Below are 21,582 nucleotides of genomic sequence, written 5' to 3' on the forward strand. Positions count from 1 at the left end.
TTTATGGAGGGCTTGGATTTGATGAGAACAATGCTCGAATGGTAATGAAAATAATGTCGGAAGGTGACATTATTGAGGGAAACACCGAAAAATGATAAGAGAGATTCCTAAAACCTGGGCTCCATTAATAGCATGTTAAAAAAGGGGGCAAAAGAGAAAATTAATTAAAGTAGTGTAGAGAGAGAAAGTGGCATCAAGAGGGTTAATGTAGTTCAATTTGATAATCAACTTTCATAATGGCTCACAACGAAAAGCATAAGCAACTACATTTTTATTCTATTTAATTGCATGTTACAATGGACCAAATGTAGGGTATATATAAAAATATGTGTTGGTTTTAATATTATAAACATAAAACCACAATAGCCCATGGTATTACAATACTACAATAAATAATGGTTTTTACAAAAAGCATTATCTGCATATCCATGGTAATAACGACTTTATAGTACTTTCTTGATATGTTTTAACAGCAGGAAAAACAAAACAATTTGAGACTTGGAAAGTAACTCACCAACATATCTTTCTTTACACGCCTTTTTCCTCCACCAGGTCTTTAAATTGATTCTTTTTGGGATAATTTTGGACACGAGCAGAGGAAAAAAGAAATTCAAACTAGTCTTAGGAATGGATAGAGACCATTTCATGATTAAGATATATTTTTGACAAACTTAAAAGTGTACTTGGTATTACATCATTTAAATTCTCATTCCACTAAACAAGAGTTCAAAATTAATAACTGATTTCAAAAGAAATCACCTATACATTGAGATATGCAACAATTAAATGGTTAATTAATTTCATATACAAATGACAAGGATCTTATCTCCTTTATTCTGCTCATCAATCATCCAAGAGGGTTTTAGGCTATGTTTATTGCAACATAAAATGTTTTATTATAGAAAATATTTTAAGTGAAAAATGATTTTAGGGCAAATGATTTATTTTCAATTGTTTGGTTATGATTGAAACATTAATTTTCTAGGATTCTGTAACACCAAGCAAACGGTGGCAATAATAGTTGGTGATTGATGAGAGTCGAGGAGGTTAGTGGACGGCCGTCTATTGGTGGTCAACTAAATGACAGGTAGCCAGTCATGGTTAAGATAAAAACAAGGTCGAGTGGTAGACAATGGCCGATGGTTAATGGTGATGATGGCTGAAACTTGGGGATTGTGGGCAAGCCAACCTCGATAGAAGAAGGTAATAGGTATAAACCACCGTTTTTGTGTAATTTTTCGTTGATCACAGGACATGTATTATTGGCTGAATTCAGAATTCAAATTTAGGATTCATTTGAGTTTTGAAAGGCCAAACCTATGACCTTAAGTTTTGGAAGATTGCGACAAGTTGTCTATATTCTCTTGCCATTTTGTGAGGTAGATTGATAATGCAGGTCGTCAGATATTTGTTGAAGTGGTTTTAATTATATTAATTGTTTAAGCCATTGGAAATCTTGTTGATTCCGCTGACTTAGAGTCTAGAACATGTTCGCAGGATTAATAATCTGAATTCAGATGCGGATCATCAGGGGATTTGATTTATAATGCTTATACTATAGCTCAACTTGTTTTTGGTATGTAATTGTGAAACATGTAGTTGGATTGGATAGAGGACACTTTTTTTATTTTTTTATTTTTGGTAAGTAATTAGGATAAGGAGGAAACACATGAATATGAAGTGGGTGAGCCAACCTCAGCCAATAATACAGCTCTAATTTTTGACCTTATCCGAAGCAGTGGCATTCTTGTTAGTGTAATATATATAAAATTTCAAAGACGGCTAATTAATCATCATGTATGCATGTTCATGTAATTCCATTGGTTCATTCCATTCAAGCTGCAAATCGATAAAGTCAACCGATTTTATATGAATACTTATCGTGCAAGGAATAATAACTTCAATTAGTATGATCGAGTTGGGGGCAGTACCATTAATTATTTTCAACCAACGAGCACTGCAAGTGGTAGATTCTAGTATTGTATACCGTACGTTTTAAAGTGCCTAATTACGTTAAACTTTAGTTGGGATTAAAATAAAAAAAAAAAAAAAAACCCAAGAGAAGGTCAAATGAAGTGATAGGTATTGTTTTGGACATACATGCATGTTAACTCTTCGAAGAGACGTGGATTTCGAGGCTATATATAGTTTTGCCTTGCCCTTAAGTAAAGTTAAGTAAAGTTTAAGTCGGTTTGTTATACAATTTTAAATTCACATTGTTGAAGCAGAATATCGTCAGTTGAGGAAGGTTCGTCCAGATGAATACCAGTCGGTGGGAGTCCGTCCAGACGATAACTGTGTCACTCCTGCGAATAAGATAAGTTTCTTTACTTGGTCACCGGTGTGGTGCCTGCCACAACACCTCCGATGCCAAAGTTAGCCCAAAAAGAAAATAAAATTTTTATAAAGGAATTACTTTGTTCTTTATGCAATTGTGTCCCCCTTATGTGGATGGTGCTTCTCCTTTATATACCTTTTTTTTTGGTGTCTAGCCGTTGCGGCATTAATTCCTGACTTAATGGTGCTCCTGGCCGAGTAATGGTTCTTTAATATGTTTCCAACGGTCTACCCAGCTGGCGTCGTAATCGCTCGAGGCATTGCTGCTGGCATTGAATCATTTTGGTGCCTTCGTCAGTGACGTGGCAATATTTCTCTCGTCATGGGGGTATAGGTCGTCTGTAGCATTATACCCGTCTGTGAGCCATTCTCGTCATTCCCATCAGATGCCCCTGGATCATGTGGTCGACGTGACACGTCACGTCGTCCATAGGATGCGAATCGTCCGAATACGTCGTCCACAGAATGCGAATCGTTTGAGCTGCAGATGACTTTTGGGGTTTCGTGCTGTAATAAAGGCGTAGTGGTGGCGCCATTCTAGTTGTTGCCACGTGGCGCTTACTGGTGGGTGCAGTTACTGTTTCTTTTGTGCGACCCTTGGGTTTCCCGCTAATTTGCGGTTTTTTTCTGGGCTTTGTTTAAAAACTTCCACTTTTCCTCTTCTTTTTTGTTTCTCATCTTCTAAAATTTCTTGTTGGTGCTCTTTCCTATTCCTTCGATTTTCTCTGTGAACTAGTGCGCTTTCTCCATTTCTCCAAAGCTGGTGCAAGGCAGGGTTCTCTAGCTTCTCTATCCGAGGTATGTTCTTCCTTTCTTTTTCCTTTTCTTTTCTTCTTCCCTTTTTTTTTTTTTTTTTTTTTTTTTTTTTTTAATAATGAGATTCTAATGCCCCCTTTTTCCCTCTTTCCCTTTTCTTTTTTTTTTTTTGCTTCTTTGGTCTTTCTATGATAGATAGTTCTGAGGTTTGGGTTATTTGTCCTTTAGTTTCTTTCCTTTTCGCGCGCTTAGGAGGGTTTGTAGGAGTTTCCCCAAACCTTGAGGGTTTTGTCTCAGAGGGTAACGGTTTGGGAGTAGTGGTGACCAATTTGTTGCCATTGCTTCGTCTATCCGTCAATTGGTTGGGGAATTTGTTAAGGGAGTGGGAAGAGATGTCTGAGGTGAGGACTAGTGAGCTTGAGACCGGGTTGTCATCTAGTGACGACCCAGTGGGGGGAGATACTGCCGTCTCTTCCTTCCGGGAGGTCAGGGCTTTCCACGCCCTTAGAGAGGTATGTGGGCTGGATTCTGAGACTTTAGGTCGATTTAGGGAAAGATTTCAGTTCCCGGAGCGGGTTAGGGTTCGTTTACCATCCAAGGAGGATCGGGCTTGTCATTCTTTCCCTGGGGAGGTCTGTTTTTATGAGTCTTCCTTTATCTGCGGGTTGAGGCTCCCGGTCCATCCCTTTTTTATGGAGTTGTTAGATCGTTACGGCATTGCTCCGGGGCAACTTATGCCTAACTCCTGGAGAATACTGGTCAGCTGTATGGGAATATGGCTGGCCGCTACGGACGGTGGAGAGCTTAGGGTGGACGAGCTCACCTATTTGTACCGTCTGAAGGAGTCTAAAGAGTTCGGGCACTATGAGTTAGTCCCATGGGAAAAGAGGACCAGGATCGTCCGAAATCTACCCTTGTCTTTCAGGTACTGGAAATCCCGGTTCTTCTTTGTGTCGGGGGACGATTTTGAAACCCCCTCTGAAGGGGTTTGGGGTGAACTCCCGAGGCTATCTCGTCAATGGAGGACCCCAAACTTAGGTGCGTCATTACTTATTCCCGTCACCCGAGTTTCGTTGAACTTGACTTTCTCTCTTTTTTTTTTTTTAAACTTCTCTGTTCATTGTTTTGTGCAGTAAAAAGGCGTCCTAAGCTCAAGAGCAGATATAAGGAACGTGTGGAGAAGGCGATCGAGTACGCGCGGACAATTGAGGATTGGGACGACCTTGTAGATCCGCGCACTCTCGCGTTTGATTGCCTCGGCCCCGAACCTTCTGCTTTCGTCTTGCGTAACCTCAGGATTGAAGGCAAAAAAAGTAATTTTCGCCTCGTGTATTTCTTTCTCATGTATGTTTTTTTTATATATATATGTTCCTTTCTTGCAGAGATGACGACCAAATTTAACAAAGGCATGTATGACAAGATGAGAGCAAAAAAGGACGAACCTTTATCCCACCTCGGGAAGAAGGTGGTACGCATTACCGGGAAGGGCCCTCCGGTTACTTCTGCGGCTTCTGTCACGCACCTCGCCTCCGGGACTGACACGACGAGGTCAGCCTCTCCTGCTGCCTCTATCGAGGAGATCCCCACTCCTGCTTCTAAGAAGCAGCGAACTTCAGACAAGGGGAAGGAGAAAGTTGATTCCCGTTCGTCATCAATCTGGGACGACGAGAAACTTGCTGTGGACAAAGCTCGTGAGGTGGTGACGGCGGAGGACTTGAGGGTCCTCTCAGGCTCATCAGCAAAGGACCTTGTGGATTGTCATTTGCACAAGCTGGTCCAGGTAAGCCCTTGTGTCATTTTTGCTTCATATGCCCGTTCACTTCTTCCTTCTCCCCTCTTTTTTTTTTTTTGAATGTGACCTCCCTGTGTGTTCTACAGGTGTTGGGGGAGAGTATTCATCTTTCCTCTGAGTATTTAGCTCAGGAGGCCAAGGTCGAGTCTGCTTTATCGTAGATATCGGTCTTGGAGATGGATAATTCAAAGCTGAAGAAGGAGCTTATAACCGCCATGGGTGAGGCCAATACTGCCAAGGAAGAGGCCAGGAAGATTCAGGATGACCTCAGAACTGAGCGGCAGTTGGTTCTAGAGAAGGACGAACAACTTGCTTCTGCTCGGGAGAGGCTGAAGGGGGTTGCTGCGAGGGCCATAGAGGGCTTCCAGCAAACAGAAGAGTACAACTCTGTCCTCTTTAGCTAGTACTTCAAGGGATTCGAGCTGCTGTAGAGATACCTGATCAAACACCCCTCTGGAGTAAACTTGGAGACGCTAGATATGGAGGAGGTAGATAAAGAGATGTCTGCTGACGAGGCTGCGCAGCAATCTGCTCCTGATGCTAGTACCCCAGCTGAGGTTCCTCCTGCTGATGAAAGAGAGGACGAATGAAAACTTTTTATAATTTCTGTTTGTGTTGTTGTTGTTGTTTTTTTTTTTTTTTTTTGGATGTGCCCTTTGTATTTTGGGCTTTAATTTGAGAACAATTTTACTCATATTTTGAGAATACTATTTTTGCTTTAAAGTAATTGCTCACTGCTCTTAGTTTTGTAGCTACTTGTTTTGTTGCCTTTACTTAGAATATACATCTGTTATTGCGGATTTCTTTCACTTAGACTTTTAGAGACAATCTCTCTATCTCGTCAGTAACGCACACCCGTCATTACTTAGACTTTTGGGAGACATTCTTTGTGTCTTCGTCGGTAATGTACATCCGTCGGCGCAAGATCCCATTACTTAGATATTTTTCGGAGACATTCTTTGTGTCTCGTCAGTAATATACATCCGTCGATGCGGAATTTTATTACTTAGATATTTTTTGGAGACATTCTTTGTGCCTCGTCAGTAATATACATCCGTCGATGCGGAATTTTATTACTTAGATATTTTTTGGGAGACATTCTTTGTGCCTCGTCAGTAATATACATCCGTCGATGCGGAATTTTATTACTTAGATATTTTTTGGAGACATTCTTTGTGCCTCGTCAGTAATATACATCCGTCGATGCGGAATTTTATTACTTAGATATTTTTTGGGAGACATTCTTTGTGCCTCGTCAGTAATATACATCCGTCGATGCGGAATTTTATTACTTAGATATTTTTTGGAGACATTCTTTATGCCTCGTCAGTAATATACATCCGTCGATGCGGAATTTTATTACTTAGATATTTTTTGGGAGACATTCTTTGTGCCTCGTCAGTAATATACATCCGTCGATGCGAAATTTTATTACTTAGATATTTTTTGGAGACATTCTTTGTGCCTCGTCAGTAATATACATCCGTCGATGCGGAATTTTATTACTTAGATATTTTTCGGAGACATTCTTTGTGCCTCGTCAGTAATATACATCCGTCGATGCGGAATTTTATTACTTAGATATTTTTCGGAGACATTCTTTGTGTCTCGTCAGTAATGTTGACTGGTCTGTTAGCACGACTGTAGGCAATGCTTTTATTAATTTCAAAAAAATGAATACATTAGCTTGTTACACCTTTTGATGGTACTTCTTTAAATGTTCAATGTTCCATGGTCGAGGAAGCGCTTTCCCGTCCAGGGTTTCCAGGTGATAGCTGCTTTGCCTGGAGTAATGAGTGACTCGGTAAGGTCCTTCCCATGTGGGGCCGAGCTTTCCTTGGGTGGAGTTTCTAGTTGCTGTCGTCACCTTCCGCAGGACGAGGTCACCAACGTGGAGTCGTCTGAGCCTCACTCTTCTATTGTAGTATTCGGTCATTTTCTTCTGGTATTCTGCTATCCTGTCCGAGGCTCTGTCTCTTATCTCGTCCAAGCAGTCCAGGTTTACTCGTAACTGTTGGTTATTGCTTTCATCGTGGAATGCTTCTTGCCTGATGCTGGTTACTCCCACTTCGACCGGGATTACTGCTTCAATGCCATATGTAAGCATGAATGGGGTTTCGCCCGTTGGAGTTCTTGCCGTGGTTCTGTAGGCCCACAACACGTTGGGTAATTCCTCCGGCCAGGCACCCTTCGCATCGTCCAGCTTGGTTTTGATCATCTGGAGCAATGTCCGATTCGTTACTTCCGTCTGCCCGTTCGCCTGTGGATGCCCAGGGGATGAGAACTGATTTTTGATGCCGAGGCCGGAGCAGAAATCTCTGAAGCCTTGGTTATCAAACTGTCGCCCATTGTCCGTGATAATCGTCCGTGGGATCCCGAACCTGCAGATGATACTTTTCCACACGAAGCTTCGGACTCGTGCTTCGGTGATGGATGCCGTTGCCTCGGCTTCGACCCACTTTGTAAAGTAATCAATTGCGACGAGTAGGAATCTTACCTGTCCTTTTCCCGGGGGTAGCGGTCCGACGATGTCGATTCCCCATTGTGCAAATAGCCACGGGGATGATATGGTCGTCAACTTCTCCGCCGGGAGTCGCTGGATGTTCCCAAATCTCTGACACTTGTCGCAATTTTTGACGAGTTGCGCTGCGTTTGTTTGGACGGTTGGCCAGAAGTAACCTGTTCGGATGACTTTGCTCGCCAGGGATCTGGGGCCAGCGTGGTTCCCGCACACGCCTTCGTGTATTTCTTCTAAGATGTACCTAGCTTCGTCCTCGTCGACACACTTCAAGTATGGTAGGGAATAACCTCTTTTGTATAGTCGGTCATTCAGAATGGTGAATCTGGTTGCTCTTTGCTTGATTTTCCTGGCGTCTTTGGGGTCCTGGGGGAGGTGCCCGTCTTGGAGGAAGGATATGATTGGCGCCATCCAGCTGTTTATTCCCTGGACTGCGAATATCGAGATTTCTTCGATACTGGGGCGTTCTTGTATCTCCATGGTCAGCTCCGTGCATGTTGGTTCATCTTCTGACGAGGCTATCTTTGCAATCTCGTCTGCTTCCATATTCTGGCCTCTCGGGATCTGCATGAACTCCAGTTTGTCGAATTCCCGGGCCAAATGCTTTGCTATCTTGAGGTATTTCTGCATTCTTTCCTCCTTTGCTTCGTACTCCTCCTTGATCTGTGCTACTACTAGCTTCGAGTCACTTTGGACGACCAGGTTTTTTGCTCCGATTGCCTTCCCTAGTCTCAGCCCTGTCAGTATTCCTTCATACTCGGCTTCGTTATTGGTGGCTGGGAACTTAAGTCGAACCCCATACCTGAGTTTTTCTCCGTCGGGAGTTGTTATAACGATCCCTACTCCTCCCCTTTTTTGGGCTGATGATCCGTCAGTCTGGATCGTCCATCGTTCTGCAGCATCTTCGCAGTTGTCATCGTCGTTAGGGGTGAACTCGGCAATGAAATCCGCTAACGCTTGGGCTTTGATGGCAGTTCTGGGAAGGTACTCGATATCAAACTGGCTAAGTTCCACTGCCCACTGAACCATTCTCCCGGCTGCCTCTGGCTTGTTCATGGACTTCCTGATCGGTTGGTCCGTCATTACCAATATTGGGTGTGCTTCAAAGTATGGTCGCAGCTTCCGTGAGGCTACTATCAAAGCGAATGCAATTTTTTCAATCCTGGGGTACTTGGCTTCTGCCCCCTGGAGGGCTTGGCTTATGTAATAAACTGGCAGCTGTTTCTTGTCTTCTTCCCTGATCAGGGCCGCGCTGACGGCTGATTCTGACGCTGCCAGATATAAGTAGAGGCTTTCCCCTTCCTTTGACGGACTTAGTAGGGGTGGATTGCTTAGGTAGCGTTTGAGCTCTTGAAACGCGGCTTCACATTCGTCAGTCCAGGCGAAAGCTTGCTTCAACGTCTTAAAAAAGGGGAGGCATTTGTCCGTTGCTTTGGAGACGAACCTATTCAGTGCAGCGATCCTCCCTGTGAGCTTCTGGACATCTTTGACAGACTTCGGTGATGTCATGTCTAGTATTGCTTGCACCTTCTCCGGATTGGCCTCTATCCCTCTTTGAGACACCATGAATCCCAAGAATTTCCCTGATGCTACCCCGAAAACACACTTGCTAGGATTCAACTTCATCTGATATCTCCTAAGGGTGTTGAATGTTTCCTCCAAGTCGTCCAGGTGTGCCAGTTCTTTTTTGCTCTTGACGAGCATGTCGTCCACATATACCTCCATGTTTCTGCCGATTTGCTTGCCGAACATTTTGTTTACTAACCTTTGGTACGTTACCCCCGCGTTCTTCAGTCCAAAAGGCATTACCTTATAGCAGTAGAGCCCCTGGCTCGTGATGAAGGCGGTTTTTTCTTGATCTTCCTCAGCCATCTTTATTTGGTTGTATCCTGAAAAGGCGTCCATGAACGTCAGGATTTTATGCCCGGCCGTGGAATCCACCAGCTGGTCTATCCTAGGCAAGGGGAAACTATCCTTTGGGCATGCCTTGTTTAGGTCCGTGAAATCTACACACATTCTCCATTTTCCATTTGCTTTCTTTAACAGCACGACGTTGGCAAGCCACTCGGGATAATACACTTCCCTGATGAAGTCTGCCTGCAACAATTTGTTAACTTCGTCGTTGATCGCCTGGCTTCGTTCGGGGGCAAAGACGCGGCGCCTCTATTGGACGAGTTTCTTTTCGGGATCTACGTTTAATTTGTGCTGAATCACTTGTCGCGATATGCCGGGCATATCCTCATGACTCCATGCGAAGACGTCCTGGTTTTTCCTGAGGAATTGAATGAGCTTCGTTCTCATTTCGGGGCTTAGTGCCGTCCCTATCCTCGTCATCTTCGCGGTTTCCCCCTCCACGAGCTCGACGGCTTCCAAAGCCTCTGCTTTGTCTTCTTTCTCCTTTTCTATCGTCCATGTGTGGTTCTCCTTTGTGGCCACCACAGCCTGGTAGCATTCCCTAGCCAGGACTTGATCTCCTTTAGCTTCGCCAACTCCGTCCTCAGTTGGGAATTTCACCTTCAAGCAATATGTGGACGTGACCGCCTTCCATCTGTTGAGCGTAGGTCTACCAATGATTACATTATACGCCGACGGGCAGTCTACTACCAGAAAGTCCAGCTGACGTGTTTGCTGCTTTGGGTATGTTCCTATCATGACTTTTAGTGTTACTATGCCCCTGGGGTATACTTTGTCCCCACTGAAGCTAACGAGGGGAGAGTCGAAGGGGCGCAGCCTCTTGGGATCAAGTTTCAGCTGCTGGAAGGCTGGTAGGTACATAATGTCTGCAGAACTGCCATTATCTATAAGTATCCTCTTCGTGTTAAATCCCTCGATCGTGAGTGTTATAACTAGGGGGTCATTGTGTGGCTGCCTTACTCCTCGCGCATCTTCTTCGTTGAAAGAGATGTCATGGTCTGTTCGTCTCTGCTTGAATGGGGGCTGCATATGGACGCTATTCACTTGCCTCTGGCATGCTTTCTTGAGGGACTTGCACGACCCTCCCGTTGGTGGCCCTCCTGCAATCGTGTGTATTTCTCCAATTACGTCTTGTGGTAGTTGAGGAGTGCTGGCCCCATTCTTTACCGAAGGCTCGCGCTGGCCCTTGCCTTCGTCTTTGAACCTGCTGGGTTCTCCCTTCTTGACATACTTCTGCAATTTTCCTTTTTGTATCAACTCTTCTATTTGTCCTTTCAGGTCTCGGCAATCCTCCGTGTAATGGCCGTGATCCTTGTGGAATCGGCAGTACTTGTTCTTGTCCCGCACGTTAGGGGATGAATGTAAAGGCTTTGGCCACTGAAGGTAATGTTGATCCTGGATTTGTGTCAAAATTTTGTCAATAGGCATAATCAGAGGGGTAAATTTTACCGTTCGTGGCGTCTTCTCTTCCTTTCGTTTGTCTACGTCACTTCCCCGACGGTTTGGACGCTCCCTCTTTTGCCCCCTACGTTCGTCTTCGTGCCTTCCCTCCTTTTTTGATCTGCCCTCGTCAATAATGGCTGCTAGTGCGTCCTCGGCATTCATGTATTTTTGCGCTTTCAGGAGCATCTCTGCCATCGTCCGGGGCGGATTCTTTGCCAGTGAGACAACGAATTCCCGAGACCTAAGCCCGGCCTTAAATGTCGTCAGCTGTACTTTGTCGTCTGCATCATCCACTTCTAAGGTCTCTCGAGTGAAGCGCTTCACGTACGAGCGCAAGGTCTCCTTTTCACCTTGCTTAATAGTGAGCAGGTGATCCGCGGGTCTCTTGGGACGTTGCCCTCCGACAAAATGGCGCAGAAAGGCGCTACTTAACTGTTCGAAGCTGTCAATAGATGAGGTGGGCAGCCTCGTGAACCATTCCCTACCAGCCCCCTTTAGCGTGGTAGGGAAGGAACGACACATTATCTCGTCAGGGGGCTGTTGAAGACCCAATGTCGTCTTGAAGGTATTAAGGTGGTCTTGGGGGTCCTTGAGTCCGTCGAAGGGTTCGAGTTGAGGTAACCGAAACTTTGGTGGCACTGGCCGTTCTAAAACTGCCATGGTAAAGGGTGAATCTGTTGCCCTGACCATTTTATCTAAGCTCCGATTCGTCTTCTCCTTGATGGCATTTTTCAGCTCGTTCATCTCCTTTCTCATCTCCTGGAGGAGATCAGAATGCTGTTCCTCCGGAGTGATGGTCCTTCGTCGGTCAGTTCTCCCATGGCTATCTCCTTCGTCTTCTTGGACTGCTCTCGATCGGTTCTCTTCCTGCTGAAGCTTTTGCCTCATTTCTTCGTTCTGTCTGGTGAGCTCTTCCATAGTGGCCATAAGAGTTTGAACTTGCTGAGCCAAAGCTGCTGGATCTCGGTTGGACTCCATCTGGATATTGAAGTTGGTAGGAACTACGCTTTCGGATCGTAGTACGAGAACGTCGTCCCCACAGACGGCGCTACATTGTTGAAGCAGAATATCGTCAGTTGAGGAAGGTTCGTCCAGATGAATACCAGTCGGTGGGAGTCCGTCCAAACGATAACTGTGTCACTCCTGCGAATAAGATAAGTTTCTTTACTCGGTCACCGGTGTGGTGCCTGCCACAACACCTCCGATGCCAAAGTTAGCCCAAAAAGAAAATAAAGTTTTTATAAAGGAATTACTTTGTTCTTTATGCAATTGTGTCCCCCTTATGTGGATGGTGCTTCTCCTATATATACCTTTTTTTTTTGGTGTCTAGCCGTTGCGGCATTAATTCCTGGCTTAATGGTGCTCCTGGCCGAGTAATGGTTCTTTAATATATTTCCAACGGTCTACCCAGCTGGCGTCGTAACCGCTCGAGGCATTGCTGCTGGCATTGAATCATTTTGGTGCCTTCGTCAGTGACGTGGCAATATTTCTCTCGTCATGGGGGTATAGGTCGTCTGTAGCATTATACCCGTCTGTGAGCCATTCTCGTCATTCCCATCACACATTTTTACATTTTAAATAATATTATATATATTTTAATATATTTTTTTTCATTCATACATATTTCAAAAAGTTACAAAAATTTCATCTCAAACTATTCTACCAAATACCCTTTTAATCTCTTTCATTTTCTTTTTCTTTTTTTCAATTCCTTGACTTTCTCTTTGGCAATAATCAGTAATTTTGCAAAACTGAATTTATATTTTCTAGATACATTATTTCTATTAAAATTTCATTTCAGGGGGCAATTATGTGCATGCATAGATGCTATTCATTGTACCCACTACCCATACATCGACCTAGCTTTTCTTTAGTTGCTAAAAATAGAATGCTCCAATTGCTTGTGATAATAAATTAAAGAGGTAATTACACTTTCCTCATCTATGATTTACTTCAAATTTAACTTACTCATATGTGGTTTTATTTTTGACATTTAACCCACCTGTGCTTTATTCCGTTACTATTCCATTACCTACCTCCCTATTAGACGTTGCTCTAACACATTTTTTATCAAAAACAAAACCCAAATCAAATCAAACACTCCTCTCTCCCAAAACACACTCCCATCCACGCGTGCTCACCAAACTAAGATCCTAGATGCTACAAGGTAGAGAGCTTGAGATAATAAACCAAGAATCATCTGGGTTTTGATCATGCAAGTAAACCAAGGAAGAACGAGACACTGATTCTGGGTTTATCTAAGGCAAACTCGTATTTTTGATTATTAGGTCTTGATCCGTTCGTTTTCTCTTTATTGGGTTGGAGTGTCCTATCAATTTTTCTAGGCAATGGATATGGAAACTTGATACAGCTCCAAAAATTCAAATCTTTGTGTGGAAATGCTATTTACATAGTCCCTTTGTCAAAGATAGGCTTATAAGTAGAGGTATTTCTGAAGATTGCATATGTGAAATTTGTGGTAGAAAGAGTGAGACCACAATTAATTCATGTTTTGTGTGATTGTAGTTTTGCCAAAGATTTTTGGTTACACTCAGGTTACACTAGTTGTGATAGTGTGTTTTTAATTTTGATATTTGCTGCTGGTTGAAGAGAAACTTGTGTTCAGAACAGAGTACTAGTGAAGTGTGTTTACCATGGAACCAGTTCTTTGCATTTGGAATTTGAAGTTTATGGACTCATCACAATGAGAGAATTTTCAAAAAGGTGGAACCAAAACAACACCTCAGCAAAGACTCCTTATTGGAAGTTATCTGCAGAACCAACACAATATCAGAATCTCTCACTTCAAAAAAAATTCTAGTTAGAGCAAGAGCAAAATGTAAATTTATTCTATTGAGTAAAATCTTATATTAGATAAGTCACTCTAATCTTGCATTGGCATGGAAATAATTTTTATGAAGCCAATGAAACCACGGGCACAGGCCACACCATCCAAAGTATTGGCTTAATGGAAAAAGCTCAGTAACATCATGGTCTCTGCCTAGAATCAAATGAACAGAGCATATGAATGTAAAAGAAAAATAAAACTTGAAGCTCATAAAGTCAGGAAATCACCCAATAGAGAGAAAACGAATGGATCAAGACCCAATAATTATAAAATATGAGTTTGTCTCAAATAAACCCAGAATCGATGTCTCGTACTTCCTCCGTTTACTTGCACGATCAAAACTCAAATGGTTCTTGGTCTATTATCTCAAGCTCTCTGTCTTGTAGCATCTAGGGTCTTAGTTTGGTGAGTACGCGTGGATGGGAGTGTGTTTTGGGAGAGAGGATGGTTTGATCTGATTTGGGTTTTGTTTTTGATAAAAAATATGTTAGAGTAACGATTGATAGAGAGGTTGGTAATAAAGTATTAACGGAGTAAAGTATAAGTGGGGTAAGTGTCAAAAATAAAATCACGGGTGGATAAGTTAAATTTGAGGTAAACCACAAGTGGGTAAAGTGTAATTCTCCCTAAATTAAACAATCAAAGCAACTAGGGCATTCCATTTTTAGCAAATAAAGGAAAGCTAGGTCAATGTGTCGGTAGTGGGTAATGTTCAATATATTTCAAAGAGTTATGCCGTTTAACCTAAAAAAAAGAAAAGATCTCTCTCTGTCTCTCTCTGTCTCTCTCTCAAATTGGCACCACACCCCAATCATGGAGAAGACCGACAGCATGGCCATATAGAGGCATCCTAATCATTCATCCATCTTGTGTGGATCTACCCTTTGTTTTCTTATATATTTATATATATAAAATTATTAGTATACGTATCAAAGTGTACAATGTTGCAAACGTGTAGTTTGTTTACAATATAGATCTTACATTATTTTTTTTTTTTGAAAAAAATTCTTATATTGATAATACAATGTAAATTACCAATTTTTTTGATTGAAAACAAATGATCACACTTTTTTTTTCTTCTTTTTAAATATGATAAAATATTAGTCTATAACATTCACTCCAAGATGATTACTCTTATCATTAAACTAAGACATTAATGAATTTTTAATAAACTAAGACATTAATGAATTTTTAATATTGGAGAGATTTGGATTCCACATTTCTTATTCAAGAACAACAAACTTAATTACTTATACGTGGCTAACACAGCTAAAACGTCCAACAAAAAGTACACGATAATGCAATCAACTAATAAAAGTTGGACCTCGTGCATACCCAGCCCAGCTAAAATTAACCTTTATAGACTAACGTTAGAATAAAGAGAAAAAGCCCAAATCCAATAGCAAAAGATCGATTCAAGGGGTATCTGACGGTAGAGAACGTGGGAGTGCTGCATTAACTGAGACTAAAAGTCTAAAACCATTACCTTAATTTTCCAGGACTTTTTTCCCTTGAGATGTCTACTGCAGTGCTGCATTTCCATAATTCCTTTACCTTTTCCAGGAAGTTGTCACTCTGATAGTCTGATCATAACAACATCGTCAAAAGTAAAGGATATGTTCAAGCTTGCTGCTCCCACAGTTTTAAAGCAGCAGCCTATATGCACACAGATTCTTCTTAATATTGTGGGTACTTTGAAGGAGAGCTGAGGGACCAGAGGAGGTTGACTAAGGTTGAAAAATAAAAAGGGACATTAGGTTATGCTTGTAGTTAATTGATTTACTAACACCATGACCAAGTAAACATAAAATAAAAGGCCATGTGCTGGATTTACATCCAGCTCCCCATAACTTTTTTACAAATAAAGCACCACTACTCCATGATAACTCGATCTATTCCTCTTCCTTAAATTATCTAATAATGTCAATACCCTCCCTAATGCCAAACACCATTACCATCAACGGCACAATATATCGAATGGACATGTAAAAACTATCCCATCCTTGATGAAGCCTGAAATTGTTAGTATGTTGTTCGTCCAACGGAGCCAATGTCTTCATTGTGTGCCTACAAAACAAAAGAGAGATTTTGGTAAAGAAATCACCAGTGAAGTAACCCTTCGATGATAAAGTCAGAATAACGGCTAATAATGGAATAATCACAACTTTTTTTGGGGTTTCAAAGTGTTTTTTGTGCATACCTTTCCTTCATTTGTCTGATTCCTTTTTGGGAGCTGAACCTTATAACTTGCTTTCATTACGTTATTAATTGGGCTTTATTACCTTTATAATGTATCAGGTGATTGAATTGACAATCTTTAATAATCATCGATTACAAAACTTGCTGGAGGTTCTGTCAGTTACTTATTGTTGTTTGGACTAATCATTTTCCAATTCATCCGTTGCCCCTCATTTCAAAATTGTTCATCTAGAAGGAGACAATTTGTAAGAATAAATTATTTTAATCCATGTCGCTTTAGATTCCGTTCTTGTCACATTTATGAGGCGTAGCTTTTTTGGTTGAATTCATAAATTTAAGTGTTGCCATCCAAACACAACTTACGTAAATTCAACAAAAAATCTTTACCAATACCAAATATAAAGATTTAGACAAATACACGACCAAAAAATTTATTTAACCCAACAAATATGTGGATTCCCTCTCCAAACCTGATCAGGCAACCTAAGATGGTCAAAGTCCATTCAACCCAACCCAAAAAAAGAAAAAAAGAAAAAAAAAAGAGATTGAAATAGCTAGTCTCGAAACTTCTTGGAACCTTAAATGAAATAGGATTGGAATCCAGACATGACTCTGCTTTCGTCAAGATGTCACTTGTTTATGGTGGGCAAGGGCCATAGGTTCCGAGTCTATACATATAACCTGATTCAAGAGATGTTGCAGTGGGACATCAATGACACAAGTGTTAACATTGTATTTGTCAAGATGCTCTTCTGACGACACATGAAGCAGTAGCAATAATGAAAAAGTTTCTCAATTTGCTAAGGTAAGCATTTTCTTTGTGGGTAAAATACCTTTTTGTCCATATATTTTGGCATTGTTTTCAATTTGGTCCTTAAGTTTTTCAAAGCTTTCATTTTGGCTATTATCGTCATCACCGTGATAGAAAATGCCTACATAACTAATAGGCTACACTAGTAGTTTAAAAATAGCATTTTTAGTATGTAAAACAATGAGAGCATTCTCATCAAAGGTAGAATAAATGCTAAAAGCTATTTTTAGCAACAAAAGTTATAAAACCACTAAAAAAAAGCTCCTACATCAATGGTGCTAAATTTTAAATTTTTTAGCACTTTACTACAGTAAGATGTTATTACTAAGAGCATTCTCATCAACAATTGTAAAAATTTTAGCATTTACAATTTTAAAACACTACTTTTACAATTCTAACAACTCATTTTACAATATACCAAATATCAAACATTCTTTTTTTTTTACAATTTTATTTAAATATTCTTTCTTTAATATTTTTATTCATTTTTTTTACAACTTCATTCAATTTTTATTCTTTCTTTAAAAGAAAATGGGCCCCACCTGAATAAAAAATAATATAAGTTTTACCATTTATGAACAGAATGCGGTCTCAAATTTGAGATTGCACTGTTCATCAATGCAAAAAATTATGGCATTTAAAACACTTGACGAAAGTGATTTTTTAGAGTTTGGTGTGTCTAATACCAAATATTTGGCATTTGACACACTTGATCGGAATGCTCTAACACCCTACTGTTGCTGCTCATTTTTTATTATTTTTTTATTCCCCTTCTCTCTCTCCCTTAAACCTCACTCTTTTCTCTCTCTCAAAAAGAATAAAAAATGATAAATAAATAATATTTTAATGAAGTGGTAAAAAAAAAAAAATTTGAATGTTAAGTATATTGTAAAGTGATGTGTTAAATACTATAAAGTTAGATTTTTAGATGCTAAATGTTAAAATTTTTAAAACTCTTGATGAGAACGCTCAGATATGGTGCAAAATAACAAAAAGTTTAAAAGCTTAGGAACTAAAATAAAAGTTGAGAAAACTTAAGGACCATATTTAAAATAATGTCAGCATAGATCGAAAAGTTGTTTTTGCATGTAATATAGCCTGGTTGTATATTAAAATGAGAACACTAGTTTAAACCGATGGTTAAGATTATTAGCATAACCTTACAGCCATACTCATGCATGTAAACAGCAAAAGAATGACATTTTTTTTTTTTTTTGGTATTTGTATAAATCATTCCTAACAAAAAGATATTTTTAGCACATTTTCCACTTGTTTTTTTTTTAACACATGTTTCAATAATATATATATATATATACACACACGAATATATCTAAAAGCAATGGGAAAAAAAGAATTTGATGGTTAAACAACAAACAATATTTCAAATAATGTGAAAGAGAAGTAAGCAAAATAGGTATAAAATTCAGTATTATACACACACAAAATTCAGTATCACATACTGATGTAATAGGTTGAAACTCTCTCAAAAAAAAAAATTTCAATATCACACACGCACAAAAATTAAATGAATTTTACAATATTTAATAAGATATGAAGAATCATTCCCATTTGCTTTGAATCTTGTTAATGTGGTTGAATTCATAAGTTAATACCCGGCTTCCGTCCATTCGCTTTAGCACAAATCTCTCTACCAAAATATAACAACCAAATTTCCCCCACCTTCCCGTCCCTCCAAATTCCTCTACTCTTTTCAAGCTCACTTGTCTATCATTCCCCCCAACCCATCCAACCCTTTCCTGCTCCCACTTCATTCTCTCAAACACTTCCAAGCTTAATCCCACACTTCTTTCTTGTCCCTCCATACTGCAGCCCTTGAACCACATTATTCCATTGACCACTTTTACATCCACAACTTCCCTCCCAGCAACTGAAACCACTTCTCTTGGAAGAGCAACATCCACATCAACAACATTGTCTTGGCTCCCATTATTTTCACATGCAAATATTTGTTCCCACTTTTGCTCAAGCGTCAGCTCGTAATACATTGGTGTACTCATTTGGTCTTTCAATGTTCCGTCCTTAATAAACATAAAAGGAGAATACCACTTCCCTACAACCACTGGTTGAGAACTCGTACATGATAGCGGGAAGTTGAATTCTGGAAGGTGAGCACGAAGGGCACTATCTAGGCCTAGTGCATTACCTAATCGAAAATTTCTAGGAGTTGAGGTATGCACTTCCCACCCTTTTCTTCCAAGGAACTTTGGAGGAAACCCATCTGGTGTTATAGGTTTGGCAACAAAACCACTCCCTTGACATCCTCTTTCGATCCGATGAATCTCAAATTGCTGGTGTATGTCGTTGGGATCCAAAGGTTTTGGTGTTACATCACTAACATACTTGAAGCAAAAGCAGCTTCCCATATCCTCCTCCTTAGAATTTTGATACGCTTCCCTGATAAAAGGCCAATTGACGTTGATATATTAACATTAATATTTTGATAAAATTAGCTTATATTGCCAATAAGCCAACACTTTAGCAAAATCTTCCTTTGAAGTACATATGTCTTTGCATGATACATACATACATACATATATATATATATATATATATATATATATATATATATATATATATATATATATATGAGTTTGAAGAGCTTATAGGACAAAATATTGTGAGAATTAAAAGCCAAACATGATCATGTGTATGTATACATAATCTTACATGTCATAATTTTTATATAATATATATATATAATATTTAAACCCTCCAATAAAATTTTGTCACATCATATCATATGCAAACACAATCATAATAAATGTATATTAATAACTATCATAATTAGTTACGCCTACTATAATTCTTTCTTATTGAATTAAAATTTTAAAGATTCTACCATGGGATTATATGTTCTCATTCTTAATAATATGCACACCTACTTTCATGTTAATTGGACGTCATATACTATTTGATCCATAAACTTATGATTTATATATAGTTCTAAAATATAAAATACTTAACATCTAAATATATTATAGATATTTTTGGATTATATGTTTTCATTATTCTTAACATGCACACCAAATCTTGTGTTACTTGAACGTCATATACTAGTTGATCCATACTCATGCTTTATGTATAAAAATTATTTATTTTATAAATGAACAACTATCAATCTCTGATCATTTTTAAATTTTACAAACATAAAGTGTATAGGAAAAAAATGTTGCTGAAAAAGGTGGCGTACATTGAAGAGAGTAAATGGTCGAATTGACTTTTTTTTGGGGGGTGGGGGGGGGGGGGGGGTGCAGAAGAAGAGGATGTAGAAACGATGTATATAAGGGCCTAATCACACCACATATAATTTAAAAACTTAGTATTATATATTATTATTGAAAAGAAAGTCATAGGATTAATTGTAGAGAGGAAATAGTTGGGTAGATGTTTTTTTTTAGATTGTTACAATATGCTAACTATTTGATTATTTAGTGTATTAAACATCTCCAACAAGTTCTCTAATCCCAAAATTTAGAGAGTAAACCCACAAAATAATTTTCCAACAGTCTCCCTAAATTACTATTTATGTGCAAAAAATTGTTTGCTAATGAACAATCACTCTCTTGGTTTGATGACGTTCATGAGCAAAACAATTAATTATAATAAAAAATTCAAACCATCAAATAAAATATTCAATTTTACAAAATAGTTTCTAGAAGAAAACTACAAATGTTAAAGCGAGACAGAACAGTACAATGAAAATATTATATCTCTTCTAAAATTTATCATTAAATTATTGATACTGGAAATTGAATTCAACTTGATATACACACATACCCTTTATGGCTTCCACGTCTCTTTATGGCATCGTACCGATTGGAAGACAATGGCTGATTAAGAACTGGGATTAAGTTTGCGTAAAAATAAGAGACAGATTCGCTCTCGCCACCGCCTGATGAATAGCGAAGGTTTAGGTTCTTATTTTGTGGGAAAGGCAAGTCTTTGAGCTCATCACTCTTACACAATCCAAAACAAGTATATTGCTGCTCGGCTTCTTCATCTTCGATGACCAAAATACCAGAATTTGGACCTTCAGGGGGTGGCCCTGAGAGTGCCGAAGGATTCCTTTGGAACATAGAGAGAGGCCTTGTCACATACATTTTTCCTTTTACAAAGATTATTTTCTGCTCTTTGACTTGCACACCATATGATATGCTATACGAACTTTCATGTATTTATACGTGGAGAAGGAAACAACGTGTCAGACAAGTCAAGGATTTCCATTGGATCAGACTATTGACGGAAAAGAGGCGTGCGGTAGGAGATTTCCTTTGAAATTGAATGGTAAGAAGAAATCCACACCGCGGGTAGCAACTATAATTAAGCAAACTGTGTGATGTGTGGATCATTTTGACAAAAAAAAGTAGAACTTAAATTTTGATGTGACTGGACTATACAACCAAACAAAAAATCTAGAATTTTTGAGAAAAAGTAGAATTTGGACGATGGGGGATGAGTTTTAAGTTTTTTTTTTTTTTTTAAATGAGTTTGAGTCATGAGTTATAAATATTAATTTATAAAAACGGATCATAAGTCCTAACCAAACTAAACAAGTCCTCAATTTAGCCGTTTTTAACTTAATTTTCTTAGTAATATTTTCAACCTTCTTCTAAAAAAAAGATTATTAATTATTGGGAAGAGTTCGAAAACCAAAGTTGACACGCTAAATTCTGTGCTCCAAATTGCCACGTCACAGGATATGGATTAGCAAGGAGTTCGAAGTTGCGTTGCAAATTCCGTGGGAATTGCGAAAATCTTCTGGCTTAAGTTTAAGTTGTATAATAAAAATAATAATAATTCCAGCAATAGGGTTCTCCAATTGGTGGTTTCCACGTGGACAAGTCACATTTCATTTCCCTGGAATTCAAGACTGACTGTTTGAATGCGAAGGTATGTTTTTGACTTTTTGCAATGTTACGACATTTTTTTTGCAATGTTGAAAA

General features: G+C 39.4%; 2 protein-coding genes across 5 annotated transcripts; one reads left to right on the forward strand and one right to left on the reverse strand.

Moving 5' to 3' along the window:
* Positions 1–2,211: 2,211 nt before the first annotated feature.
* On the forward strand, positions 2,212–5,559 carry LOC142641480 (uncharacterized). 4 transcript variants are annotated; one of them, XM_075815923.1, is made up of 5 exons: positions 2,212–2,901; positions 3,074–3,135; positions 3,289–4,131; positions 4,227–4,873; positions 4,972–5,559. In XM_075815923.1, exons 3-5 carry the CDS (start codon positions 3,486–3,488, stop codon positions 5,044–5,046), a joined length of 1,368 nt encoding a protein of 455 aa, XP_075672038.1. In that variant the 5' UTR covers positions 2,212–2,901; positions 3,074–3,135; positions 3,289–3,485; the 3' UTR covers positions 5,047–5,559. The 4 variants fall into 4 exon arrangements, with proteins under 4 accessions (XP_075672038.1, XP_075672037.1, XP_075672036.1 ...); XM_075815922.1 differs by having other exon boundaries at positions 2,212–3,135; XM_075815921.1 differs by lacking the exons at positions 2,212–2,901; positions 3,074–3,135 and having other exon boundaries at positions 3,261–4,131; positions 4,227–4,406; positions 4,476–4,873.
* A 12,413-nt stretch (positions 5,560–17,972) lies between these two features.
* Positions 17,973–20,798, reverse strand: LOC142641138 (uncharacterized). The gene is made up of 2 exons (XM_075815529.1): positions 20,417–20,798; positions 17,973–19,033 (listed from the first exon to the last, which is right to left on the reverse strand). The coding sequence occupies exons 1-2, from the start codon at positions 20,737–20,739 to the stop codon at positions 18,178–18,180; spliced, it is 1,179 nt and encodes a 392-aa protein (XP_075671644.1). The 5' UTR covers positions 20,740–20,798; the 3' UTR covers positions 17,973–18,177.
* Between the last annotated feature and the right edge of the window lie 784 nt (positions 20,799–21,582).

This window comes from Castanea sativa, chromosome 6 (assembly GCF_040712315.1).
Source record: "Castanea sativa cultivar Marrone di Chiusa Pesio chromosome 6, ASM4071231v1".
NCBI lineage: Eukaryota > Viridiplantae > Streptophyta > Magnoliopsida > Fagales > Fagaceae > Castanea > Castanea sativa.